At 30.4% G+C, this 12,457-nt stretch overlaps 1 protein-coding gene across 2 annotated transcripts; it reads right to left on the bottom strand.

Annotated features, from left to right (window-relative positions):
- Positions 1 to 2,711: 2,711 nt before the first annotated feature.
- Positions 2,712 to 11,090, bottom strand: LOC135128542 (inorganic pyrophosphatase). 2 transcript variants are annotated; one of them, XM_064055401.1, is made up of 8 exons: positions 10,893 to 11,090; positions 10,682 to 10,797; positions 10,362 to 10,632; positions 10,088 to 10,305; positions 9,953 to 10,011; positions 3,077 to 3,186; positions 2,984 to 3,027; positions 2,888 to 2,923 (listed from the first exon to the last, which is right to left on the bottom strand). In XM_064055401.1, exons 1-8 carry the CDS (start codon positions 11,065 to 11,067, stop codon positions 2,903 to 2,905), a joined length of 1,014 nt encoding a protein of 337 aa, XP_063911471.1. In that variant the 5' UTR covers positions 11,068 to 11,090; the 3' UTR covers positions 2,888 to 2,902. The 2 variants fall into 2 exon arrangements, with proteins under 2 accessions (XP_063911472.1, XP_063911471.1); XM_064055402.1 differs by lacking the exons at positions 2,888 to 2,923; positions 2,984 to 3,027 and adding an exon at positions 2,712 to 2,877 and having other exon boundaries at positions 10,893 to 11,088.
- Positions 11,091 to 12,457: the final 1,367 nt, after the last annotated feature.

The following is a 12,457-nucleotide window of genomic DNA, read 5'->3' as shown; positions in this document are numbered from 1 at the left end:
CAAAATTTGACAAGATTCGGTCCAGCAGTTTCCAAGATTACTGCCTAATAAAAATTGATACAGACAGACAGAGAGACAGATGGAAACGGGAGACTACTTTATTCGTACTCTGGGGACATGAAACGTGAAGAAAATATAAAAGTGACCATTCGTCCGATGGAATCCATTACTATACTTCCTTAGCTTACCCTCGGAGAGTAAAAATCGAAATATTGTGAAATTGAGAAAGTGAGAAGTAAAAAACGAAAATTTGAGCAAGCGAAAAAGTAATACTGAAACACTGAAAAATCGAAAAATTAACAATCGGGAAACTGAAAAACTGAAAAACCGAAAAATTAGGTAATCTAGTTGAAAGTATTTGTAAAGATAAGACTGATTTTGGCAGATGATATACTCTCTAAGAAAATAGAGGGTGGGTGGGCGGGGCTTCAATTTGCTAAGATAAGACTGATATTGGCAAATGACTTACCTTCTAAGAAAATAAAAGGGTGGGTGGGTGTATTTGTAAAGATAAGACTGAATTTGGCAAATGATGTACTCTCTAAGAAAATAGAGGGTGGGCGGTGGATGGGCACTTTTGACTTTGTTTTAAATCTTACATTCTATAGATTAGCTTTTTTCTTAAGAGTCTTATAAGCAAGCAGTAGCCCCGCCCACTGACCCCGTGTTCATTCCAGTGACTACTCTTATTATTGTGCAGTTTTGCCTTAGCAAATACTAGCCCCGCCCACCCACCCTGTGTTTGTAGATCATCCTATTTTCTCCTCGTCATTGACTGCCGAAGTTTTTCAAAAAATACAAGGGTTATTATTATCCGAATTAGCAAACACAGCGTATATTAACCAACGATTAAATTTTTTTTTTATTTCCGGAAAGTAGGTATAATAAGTTAGGGAAATGGCTACTTACATGTTGTCTCCATATTTTATTGGTCATAGACTATGGAAAAGTAGGTCGCCCGTTTCCACTTGTCTGTTGTCTATTGGCAAGCTTAATCGATGGTTTCGAAACTACTGGAATTACTAAAATTTAGCTACTCATCCCCAAAAAATTTTACTGACGTTTAGTTCTCAAAACCTTGCTTCTCAACATAAAATGATTTTGTACATGTGATTTATTTATCCATCCCTGTTTTTAACTTCACGTAGGCAGGTTTTTAAAAACAATGTAAATTTTAATTTAGAATTTAAATTAGAAACTACAAATTGCACTCTTTACGGTTTCCGTTAATAATCTGATCAGCCCTGGAAAAAAATTAATGACGTCATTTTGTTAAGTAGAAGTTAATGACGTCATCATGAAAAAAAAGATACAATAAATTTGTGTAAAAAATATGATTTAGAATGAAATGTTATTTGCACTTTAGTAATATCTATTTTTTAAACTGCTTATAAAGGATGAATGATTTTTTTTGTCTTGTCTGATTGTGGATCAGGTATTACAGACATACTGCCTAAAAAACAACTTACTATAGACGAGTTATTTTGTAACTTTCAGTAATAAGTTAAACTAGAGCTGACCCAAGCCCTAACAGCAGTAATAAACATTTGAATGATTTCTTAAAACGTGTACAATTTCAACAGCTTTTAATTAAACATAAATAAATTAAAAGCAGACGTTAGATCAAATTTTATCACGGCAGCTTCCTTCTGAAATTTTAATCATTAAATCAGAAAACTTAATGGCATGTAATTACATAATGGAATCACCGTATCTGTTTTTTTTTTAAAGTTACATTAACGAAACACTGCCTCTGCTTATTTTTTATTACTACTTATCCTCCAGGATCTGTCGGCAAGGAGCCAGACTTGCGAACAATAATTTCAAGTTAATTAAATTTTAAAAATTAAATTTTGAACAAAAAATCTTTTTTTATAAAAAACGACACAATAAAATTTAATATGAAAAATAAATACAGATTTAACCAATTTTCCTCTAACGAGATCCAGTAATTCCATTTGTACAAAGCCTTCAAAAATACAAGCAATACCACCAGGGTGTGCAGTAAAATACACAAACAATTCTGATAAATTCCGAACAATTTTCACTAATTCTAAACAAATTCCGCTAATTCTGGTGTGTGAACGGCAAGGTCAAGAATCTCATTAAATAACTCCCACTCCGGGGGCAGTTGTATCAGTGTAAAACCAACTTTTGCATTTTCTATTATAGTTGACATTTACCTGAGCCTAGAAAAATCTTCGCATTAATTTTATTGTTTGAAAATACGATTAACATTCCTCAAGTTGTGGTATTTTTACGCCTCGACGCTTGGTCGTGGTGACATTAGGACCAATGACTATTTCAAGAACGCACCTTTTAACATTTATTTTTTGTCGAATCGGCTGCTCTAGCCGGCCTTGATCACATTAATACGCGCTAAACATGGAAAGCAGAAAAATACGGATGGAAAAAATTTGATGTGATTACGAAGTAGCCACAAAAGGCAAATGAATGACAAAACAAATCACTTGGTTAATGCATACTAAATCTAAATCCACCGCAACGTAAATTACTCCGACTTTAATTACTTCCAACAATGTTATCAATTTAGTGTTCTAAGAATTACTATCTGAAATTCTGCTTACCGCCTCCTCATGCGTTTCCGGTAACAATGACAGAAACGTAGTGTAAAAATAAACACGTTAAATGTCACTAGTTAATGCGTTATTAAGGTAAGTAGGTGGTGATTGCGGACAATAGACAGCCTAAATAATTTAAACTTTATTTATAACTTACAATAATTATAGCAAAAACACCAAGCATACTTTATGTCCTTGCTAATAAAAAAATTAAAATAAATGCACTGATGTGACGTGTGAGTTTTAATATCTTCCCTGATGATTTATTTTAAATGGACGTAGTGCCATTTATCCACTGAAAAAAGAACAACATTATGGTTTCAATTTATGTTAATCGTCCTCTGAAAAAAGAACATTATGCTTTGTATAGTTAGTTCAGGTGTCTACATGTTACACTTTACATTTCTACACATGCAAATTCTTCTAACAAAATGTATTTTATCGACTAAAATGATTCAAATTTATATTGTTTAAAGAGGTTGAGGGAAACTTACCAATTGGATCGATTGCCTGTGGCTGAGAATATGGCGGAGTTTTATTTATTACCTCCTTGGCTTCGTTTATTGATATTTGGAATGCATTTCCGTCAAGAGTTGTGTTCACACTGGGTAAAAATTACAATTCAGTTTTTCGCATTAAATGTCATTGTTGCCGTTGGAAAACTTACAATATGAAATATATCCTAGCAATAGTTAAAAAACATACTTTTTTTTAATTGATTATATATAACATACGAAATTTTCCAGGGCGTTACATGAAAGTGACTAAGTGTACGCCATTGTTTGGAATCCCACACCTTATTTTTACGAATTTTGCCAACGATTATTCGTTTTTGTTGTAGAATGTAACAAGGCACAATTATGAAGTAAGATTATCAGAAACGATTATATCTTTCGATCACTAAATTAGCCGCTATTAGTGGTCACGCACCAATACAAAAAAAATTAAACAATTAAGATTACGCCATATACTGCTATTTTAAATGCAAATCGAGAAAATCTATTATTAACCAACTTTTAAAATAGAAATAATGGCATTTTTACACGCCAACAGAGGAACTAGAAAGTGGTTCGAAAATTCACGTGGCAACGTTGTAGAAGAAATGAAAACAAGTTTTTTTCTAATTATTATAACATTTTGTATAAAAATATAACGCAGCGTTATATGTCGAGACTCAGTTCAGACCGGTGTCGGTGTCGGTGTCGAACTCGACATCCTATTCCGGCGCGCGGCGTATACGTATTCTTTATACGAAAAGAAAGGAGTTAAAACTCCAATAAAAATTAGAGATGATGGTGATAAAATAGTCAAAAATGTTCAAAAAGACCTCTGTCAGCAAGATTCCAAAGCATTGATTTATTCATAATTTTTTTGAGTCACCCTGTATAAGTAATTTTAAAAACTATGAGTGGGTTGCAAACCACAAGTATAGAGTTATAATCAGAGATTTCTTAGTAACCTAGATACGGCTATGGGCAGCAAAGTGTGGAACAACATATATGAAAATAGTGTCGACATACTTTCAGTTCTCTGTCTTTCTCTTACTCGTTGTAATATGCACTACATACTAGTGTTATCTTCTTCTAATTCTAGCGACTGTTAACACTGGTTAATAATTTGGCGCACTGATTTAAAATGGTATAAAAGAGAATCATAACTCGAGTTTTTTAACAAGTGGCAAACGAAAAGTTTCTAAGCAATCTCCAAAATGATTTGTAATGTTAAAATTAAAATATTACACGGACAATATCCTTGGAATAAATTTGACTGTCGACTTCCCTTTTTTCGCACTTTTTCTTTATCATTCACACCAGCGAAACTCTTGAAAAATGACATAATACAATTTTCTTATAGTCAAAAGTTTTTGTTGCCACGCACGTTTCTAACATAAATAGAGAATCGTATTGTATTTATTTGCATGCACAATGTTGAGAGCTTAAAACGAAAAAGAAATAAGACGTACAGCTGTGGTATAGATTTATTAACATTATTATTAAATATTGGTGATTTAATGTAATCTTAGTTACTCATTATTAAATAAAATGTATTTTACTAATTTACTTCTATTTTCGCCTGTTTTGAAGCAAAATTTACCAGTTTTGCTTCGTGATGCAAGCGGACTTTTAAATACATTTGCGCTATTGCCTTCATCAATTGTATTTTGTGATTATCTAGTAATCCCTGAGAAATGCAATGACTGTTCATGTCGGGATTATTAAAAATCTTTGTAATATTTTTGCGAAACAAAAGAATTATTAGATCTTTCTTTGCATACAACACACACTCTGTAACCCATTTTTAGAAATTCTATGCAATTTAAACTTATAACCGTGATATAAATCTTATAACCTAAGAAATCTCTTAGAACAAACTAACAAACACCGGCGATTGTATGAATTAAGAACCGACTTGCGCTAGCAGAATTTAAGGGTTTACTGCGCAAAATCGTAAATTGCTAGGTTTAAACAAAGACCTACAAAATCATACTCCTGCGTTCCCATGCTGTAAAAGAAGATGGAAAGCAAAACGCATAGTGTACATGTTGGCCAAGAACGTATGTTCGCTTTTGCATAGGATCACCGTATCTAGGTTACTAAGAAATCTCTGGTTATAATATTTTGCATATTTCAGAGAGGATTTATTCGGGAATATTTTGAGAAGACGTCATCAATTTTTTCAGAGGGAATAAACAAATAAATTTTGATCAAAAATAAAAAAAACGAAAAAGGGTATAATAAAAACGTGAAAATTGTAAAAAGTGAAAATCAAACTTGAAAATTTGAAGAATTGAAAAAAAAACAGAAAATTTGAAAAATTGAATAAACGAAAAATTGTAAAATCGAAAGAAACAACAAAAAATAAAGGAAATGAAAAAACAAAAAATTGTGATATAAAATCGAAAAAGTGAAAATAAATAAATCAGGAAAATGAAAAATAAAAATCGGAAACAAAAAATTAGAAAAGGAAAAAATTAAAAATTGAGAAATTGAAAAATCGAAAAACGGAAAACTGTAATATTGAAAAATTGCCAAATTGTAAAACTGATACAAACCGAAAAATTGAAGGAACGAAAAATTGAATATTTTGGAAGTCGAGAAATTATAAAATTGAAAAATCAAAAATAAAAAACGAAAAATTACAAAATGAAAACTTGAAAAATCTTAAGAAGTGAAAAATTGAGAAACTGAAAATTCGAAAAAGTGAAGAAACGAAAAATTGAAAAATCGAAAGAAACAACAAAATATTAAGGAAATGAAAAAACGAAAAATTGTGATATAAAATCGAAAAAGTGAGAATTAAAAAATCGAGAAAATGAAAAATCGAAAAATGAAAAACTGTAATATTGAGCAATACCAAATTGAAATACTGATGCAAACCGAAAAATTGAAAATTTTGTCGAGAAATTGTAAAATTGAAAAATCAGAAATAAAAAACGAAACATTACAAAATGAAAACTTGAAAAATCTTAAGAATCGAAAAAGTGAAAAATAAAAAAAAAATATGTATTATTAAATAGAAATATTGAAAATTAAAGAAATTGGAACATTGGAAGACTGGAAATCCAAAAACTGCAAAGTGAAAAATTTAAATATTGAAAAATGGACGAACTGAAAATTCAAAGCCTGAAAAGTTGAAAAATTGAACAAATAAAAAATTGTAAAATTGAAAAAAACCACAAAAAAAGGAATTGAAAAAACGGACAATTGTGATATAAAATCGAGAAAATAAAAATTCGCCACATTGAAAAATAAAAATCGGGAACATGGAAAATTGTGGAAACGAAAAATTGAGAAACTAAAAATTCGAAAAAGTGAAGAAACGAAAAATTGAAAAATCGAAAGAAACAACAAAAAATAAAGGAAATGAAAAAACGAAAAATTGTGATATAAAATCGAAAAAGTGAGAATTAAAAAATTAAGAAAATGAAAACTAAAAATCGGAAACAAAAAATTGGAAAAGGGAAACATTAAAAATTGAGAAAATGAAAAATCAAAAAATGAAAAAATGTAATATTGAGAAATTGCCAAATTGAAATACTGATGCAAACCGAAAAACTGAAAATTTTGTCGAGAAATTGTAAAATTGAAAAATCAGAAATAAAAAACGAAACATTACAAAATGAAAACTTGAAAGACCTTAAGAACCGAAAAAGTGAAAAATCAAAAAAAAAATATGTATTATGAAATAGAAATATTGAAAAGTAAAGAAATTGCAACATCGGAAGACTGGAAATCCAAAAACTGCAAAGTGAAAAATTTTTAAATTGAAAAATGGACGAACTGAAAATTCAAAGCCTGAAAATTTGAAAAATTGAACAAATAAAAAATTGTAAAATCGAAAAAAAAAAAAAATTAAAGGAAATGAAAAAACGGACAATTGTGATATAAAATCGAGAAAATAAAAATTAAAAATTCGCCAAATTGAAAAATAAAAACCGGGAACATGAAAAATTGTGAAAACGAAAAATTGAGAAACTGAAAATTCGAAAAATTGAAGAAACGAAAAATTGAAAATCGAAAGAAACAACAAGAAATAAAGGAATTGAAAAAATGAAAATTTGTGACATAAAATCGGGAAAATGAAAAATTAGAACTTGAAAAATTGAGGAAACGAAAAATTGAAAATGACAAATAAGAGAAACTGTAAAATCGAAAAATTGGAAAATTTAGAAGTAAAGAAACTGTAAAATTGAAAAATCAAAAATAAAAAAACGAAAACGTATATAACGAAAACTTGAAAAATGTCAAAAGTGAAAATCAAACATGAAAATTTGAAAAATCGAAAGATTAAAAATTGAAAAACTTAAAATTCGAAAAAGTAAAGAATAAAAAAAAAGAAATATGTATTATAATCAAAATATTGAAAATTAAAGAAATTGAAAAATCGGAAGACTGGAAATCCAAAAACTGCAAATTGAATGGAACTGAAAAATCAAAGTCTGAAAATTTGAAAAATTGAATAAATAAAAAATTGTAAATCGAAAGAAACAACAAAAAAATAAAGGAAATAAATAAACCAAAAATTGATGGATCTCTTTGCTGCGTTATCAGTAAAAAAATTTTTTCTAAAAATCTGGACGTCTGGTGTGAAAACTCGACACAAGTGCAAAAGGATCGTATTTTATAAAAGAAATAAAATGACATTGTAAATTTTGGAGATGACGTCATCCCGTTGGTGGTGGGGATGATTAGCCAAATTTTGGTTAGCATTTTACTATTTACATGAAATTTCTAATATACTGAACTTCTTGTGAAGGTTGGGCGTTTGAAAAACTAAATCAAAAAAGAATATACCATATTATCGAAGAAAAAAGTCCTCTAGTAGGCCATGAAATATATTTTTATAATGATGATGTTGGCAACAGCACCCCAGTTTCGATATTTCTATCAAACAAACTGTGACATAGATGCAGTGCCAACATAATTATTTTAAAAATAAATTTCATGGCCTATCAGAGGACTTTTTACTTCCCGAGCGTAAGCGACGCAACTATTAGAATACATGGTTCATCGGGCGACTGGCTGCTTTCGTGTTTTCTCGACGTTTCATAACTCCCAGAGTACGAAAAATAAGTGTGTCTGTCGTCTACGTCGAGTTTGATTAGACACATAACCTTCGAAACACCTGGACTGATAGTTGTCAATTGTTATGGAGAATTCACTTGAAACATAGTAGTTTAACAGTTCACACGTAGCTTTATTTTAACTTATAGGGGTTATCATAAAAAAATAAATTATAATTCACAAAATTAAATTTTATAATTTTTCGAACAAGCTGTATTTGTTCGACTTTATTCAGAGGCGAGGAAAGTTTTGTCTAAATAACCTTAAGACTAATATTTTTTCAATCATATGATATAAAATATTACCTAACTTAAAGCAATCTTTAAAGATAATTCAAGTAAAACAATGTTTTGATGTTAATCTTTCTGAATATCTGATTGCTTGAGATTTGTCACTACGTATGTAGATCTGATATTTTAGACACATTTTTCAAATTCCAATAAAAAATTCTCTGATTTTATATATATTTGATAATTATATTGAAAAATAGCAATCATGATTGCGAAGAATGAATATACGGCGTGAACAACAAATACTGTTTGAGTTGGCAACAGAATTAACCATTTCTGAAAAAATTTTCTTGTGCTGCTATTTCCAAACCTGATTTAATTGGATGCCAATGTTTAAAAAATGAAGAAAGTTAGGTTATGAAACTTTAAATTTTGATTTAAATTATTAAACGCCATTGTCAACGTCAACTATGCCAATTCTGATAACATAACAAGAAGTAAGTGGGGTAGCAGTTCTGCCAATTTCAAGGAAAAGTTGTTGATGCCAAGTAAAACACGAATTTCTTGATCTCAACTGTAATTGATTAAACATAACCATAAATAATCTAGCAGCTTTTTCAAATATTTTTTATCGATTTCCACAAACGACTGAGATTAAAATCAAACACAATTTTAAGATACAAATCTCAAAAGTGCATTTACAAAAACAATGGAGCACGTCACACTTTTTCACACAAAAAATAAAAAATTAGAAAATCACGCCGATATGAATCTCAGAAGTGACAATTTAATGAAAACACTTGAACACGTCAAAGAATTTTTCAAATGGACTGCAATTTGATACACAATCATCAAATCATAACTCTGAAAAGGTATACAAAAATTTGGTTTAAATTACTTAAGTTGAAATGTTCAAGTAGTTTTTCGAAATTTGGGGGTAACTTTTCTTTAGTAATCTTTTCTAATCTCTAGTAATCAATTTCACAAAGTACTTGTAACTTTATAGGGTTAAATTAAATTAAAAATAAACAATAACCCCCATTTACATTACACCGGTTACGTTTTTATTTTTCATTAAACAAAAATACGTCTTATTTATTGACGTGACAATTTTCACGTCAGAAACGTTTTAAAAGTAGTAATTTGACCTCTAATTTATCTTTATAATTAAAAAATATATATTTCGAAATCAAAGTTATGCAACCAACTTTGTCGATGTAATGTACACCTCGCAATCTGAGTTATTTATCCTTGAGCCAAAATTTTAAGTACTTAGCAGCATTTAACATGTGTAAATTATAATAAATTTCTACTAAAAGTTAAACAATCATAAATTGAGGTTGCATTTTACCTCAACTTTACATTTAAATCTCTGTGATAACAGCTACTAGTATAAGACTGTAAAACATAAAGTAGATAATTTTTACTTGATTTTGCACTACACTATCATGTTTTGCACAACAACAATCAGTTTGAAGCAAATAACGGCCTTGTACTATTACACTACAAAAGTCACGGTATTTTATTTTTAAAGTGAAAAACTCAATGTCAAGCATAAGTAACCACTATCACTTACCAGGAAATACCCTTGGCGTCAACTTCTTTATTGACAAGAGACTTCCAGAACCGATGTACCTAATAATAGTAATAGAATTTAACTACCACACAAATACACCATACACCAACATCCTTGAGAAAAAAAAATCAATACCTCATCCACAATTTTCAGAGCAAAACTAGCTGGCTTTGCCTCCCCATTGAAAGCAAACTGATTTTCTGGTTTCCCATCTGGAATCTTATATATTTTAAACCACTCCACTGACGCCTTCAGCAACCCAGGGAAATGTTTCTCTACATCTTGAACATCATTAACTTGATCTGCTAAAGGGTCCTTAACATCTATGGCAATTAGTTTCCAGTCCGTTTCCCCTATTATAAAAAACTATCAGTATTACAAACCATACATAAACTTGGGTTTGAATCACCTTCATCAATTAAAGCAATAGTTCCTAATATTTTAACCTGAAGGATCTCTCCTCTTTTCGCCACCCTGTACCCTATTTCCAACACATCAATGGGGTCATTATCGCCCTTACACCCCGTCCCATCATCCAAATGTTCCGGGTTCTCCCACGTTTGCGGCAAAGCGCCATAGTTCCAAATGTACCCATGATGAGGAAAACAGTTTGCTACAAATCGCGGTTTTCCTTTATTCACGTCTTGTTTGATTGGGTTGAGAATTTCTTTCATCGTGATCTACAATTTTTTTACTTTTTATGTGAAAAATGTGTCTGTTGTTACATACCTCCATCTTCGCGTTTGACCATCTTGGCACTTCGACTACCATGTTGAAGATCTTTTTTGACCCGTCGACCATGAGAGGGATGTCGTGCAAGGGTGACACCGGTCCATTTTTGTTTTCTGGAACGTGGGGCGGTTTTTCGAGTTAGTTGCGGGGGTCAAGATGAAGATCAAGGTTGAGTGGATAAAGGTTATATCTAGTAATTGTGACTTACGGATGTAAACCCGGTAGTCAGGTGAGTATGGAGAGCCTCTTTCGACAATGGTATATGCCATATTGGAACAAATGCCAGACAACGAGGAGGAACAACGTAACCGGTTAGTGAGCGGTTGTGAAATTAATTTGTGCAAGCCGCCTGCCAACACGTGTGGTATTCTGCTAGCGATCATCGCTCCCCCTAGACGTGAGTTGCGCAACTAGTGGAAATTTCAAAATCAATACTATGCTTACGATGATTGTGATACATATAATTGTAAAAGTATACAGAGTGTCCCAATTTAGTTGTTCTGTTATAATAAATTTCTCAGTTATTTGAAATAATAGAAGTCTGCAAGTAGAACGATTACACATAACTAAGACTCGGATTGTATGCAAAATGCATATTTCTTAAAATGCGACATATTCAGAGAAAAAAAGGTTTCTAGCCATATGTATAACTCCTTTTTTAAAACAATGGGCTTTAAAAAAATGCATGTTTTGCATATTTTTCAATCTTACTGCATATTTACCGATTAAGTGCATATTTATGCATATTTTTGTAAAATTTTCAAATTGTATCTTTATTCAGCAAATATCACATCCCGTTTATTGGAATATTGAATAGGCCGCATCCAGCTTAAAATTATCTTAATTTTCTCTTATTTAACTCTTCAGGTAGCATGTTTCTAGCAGTTACTCATGTTGTCATTTACCCCTTTCATTCTTAATTTTGTCAGTCCTCACCCAGGCAACATGATGTCGTCTTTTTCACGTGAATAAATGGTCATCATTTACGTCATAGTGGCCAAAGATTTCACGTGATATTGACGTACCAATGACGGTCAAATGTCTCGTCTAGATGACGTCATTTTCTCACGAACTATTGACGTGATGTACTGACGTCTTAGAGTCGTCATTTTGTGATGAATTATTGACGTGATTTACTGACGTCCTAGAGATGGCATTTATTGTCCATTTTAAGACGTTTTTTATATTTTGATTTTTAGAAAAAAATATGCAATAAATAAAACGCTGAAATAAGTTTATTTTTTTATATTGTTTACCTTAAATAAAATATTATAATTCGCTATAATCACAAAGTAAAGCCCAAAACAAAGTATATATTAATTTAAGTTAAAACAAATTAGTGTAAAAAAATTAAATTTACTACAATGTTGTACAACCAACAATGAACTTCATTAAACAAATAAAAAATATGTCAATTAAACAAATTAAAGATAAACCACTCCTAAGAACATAAACAAATGTACATATAGGTAATTACGAATATAATTAGTATAAACAAAAAAAAAGGATATTGTACAATATATAATCAAAAATAAACGTTGCAATAAAATATGCTATTTAAAGAAAAATCAGTTTTAAAAACACAAAGAAATCTATTTAGTTACAAAGAATATAAAAAAAAAAAACTATAATAAACTATAGATCAGTCTTAAAAACATAAACAAATCTATTTACAAAAAATATAAAAAAAAAACTAGAATAAAGGGAAAAGACAATTGAATCGCATTGTTGAAGTTACTTGATTGAAAATGCACTGTAAAACCACAGTATATG

The sequence above is a fragment of the Zophobas morio genome, unplaced genomic scaffold (genome assembly GCF_036711695.1).
Source record: "Zophobas morio isolate AGI-343-1 ecotype UQ-CSIRO unplaced genomic scaffold, CSIRO_AGI_Zmor_V1 ptg000014l, whole genome shotgun sequence".
Taxonomy (NCBI): Eukaryota; Metazoa; Arthropoda; class Insecta; order Coleoptera; family Tenebrionidae; genus Zophobas; species Zophobas morio.
This window is presented reverse-complemented; position numbering and strand designations above follow the sequence as displayed.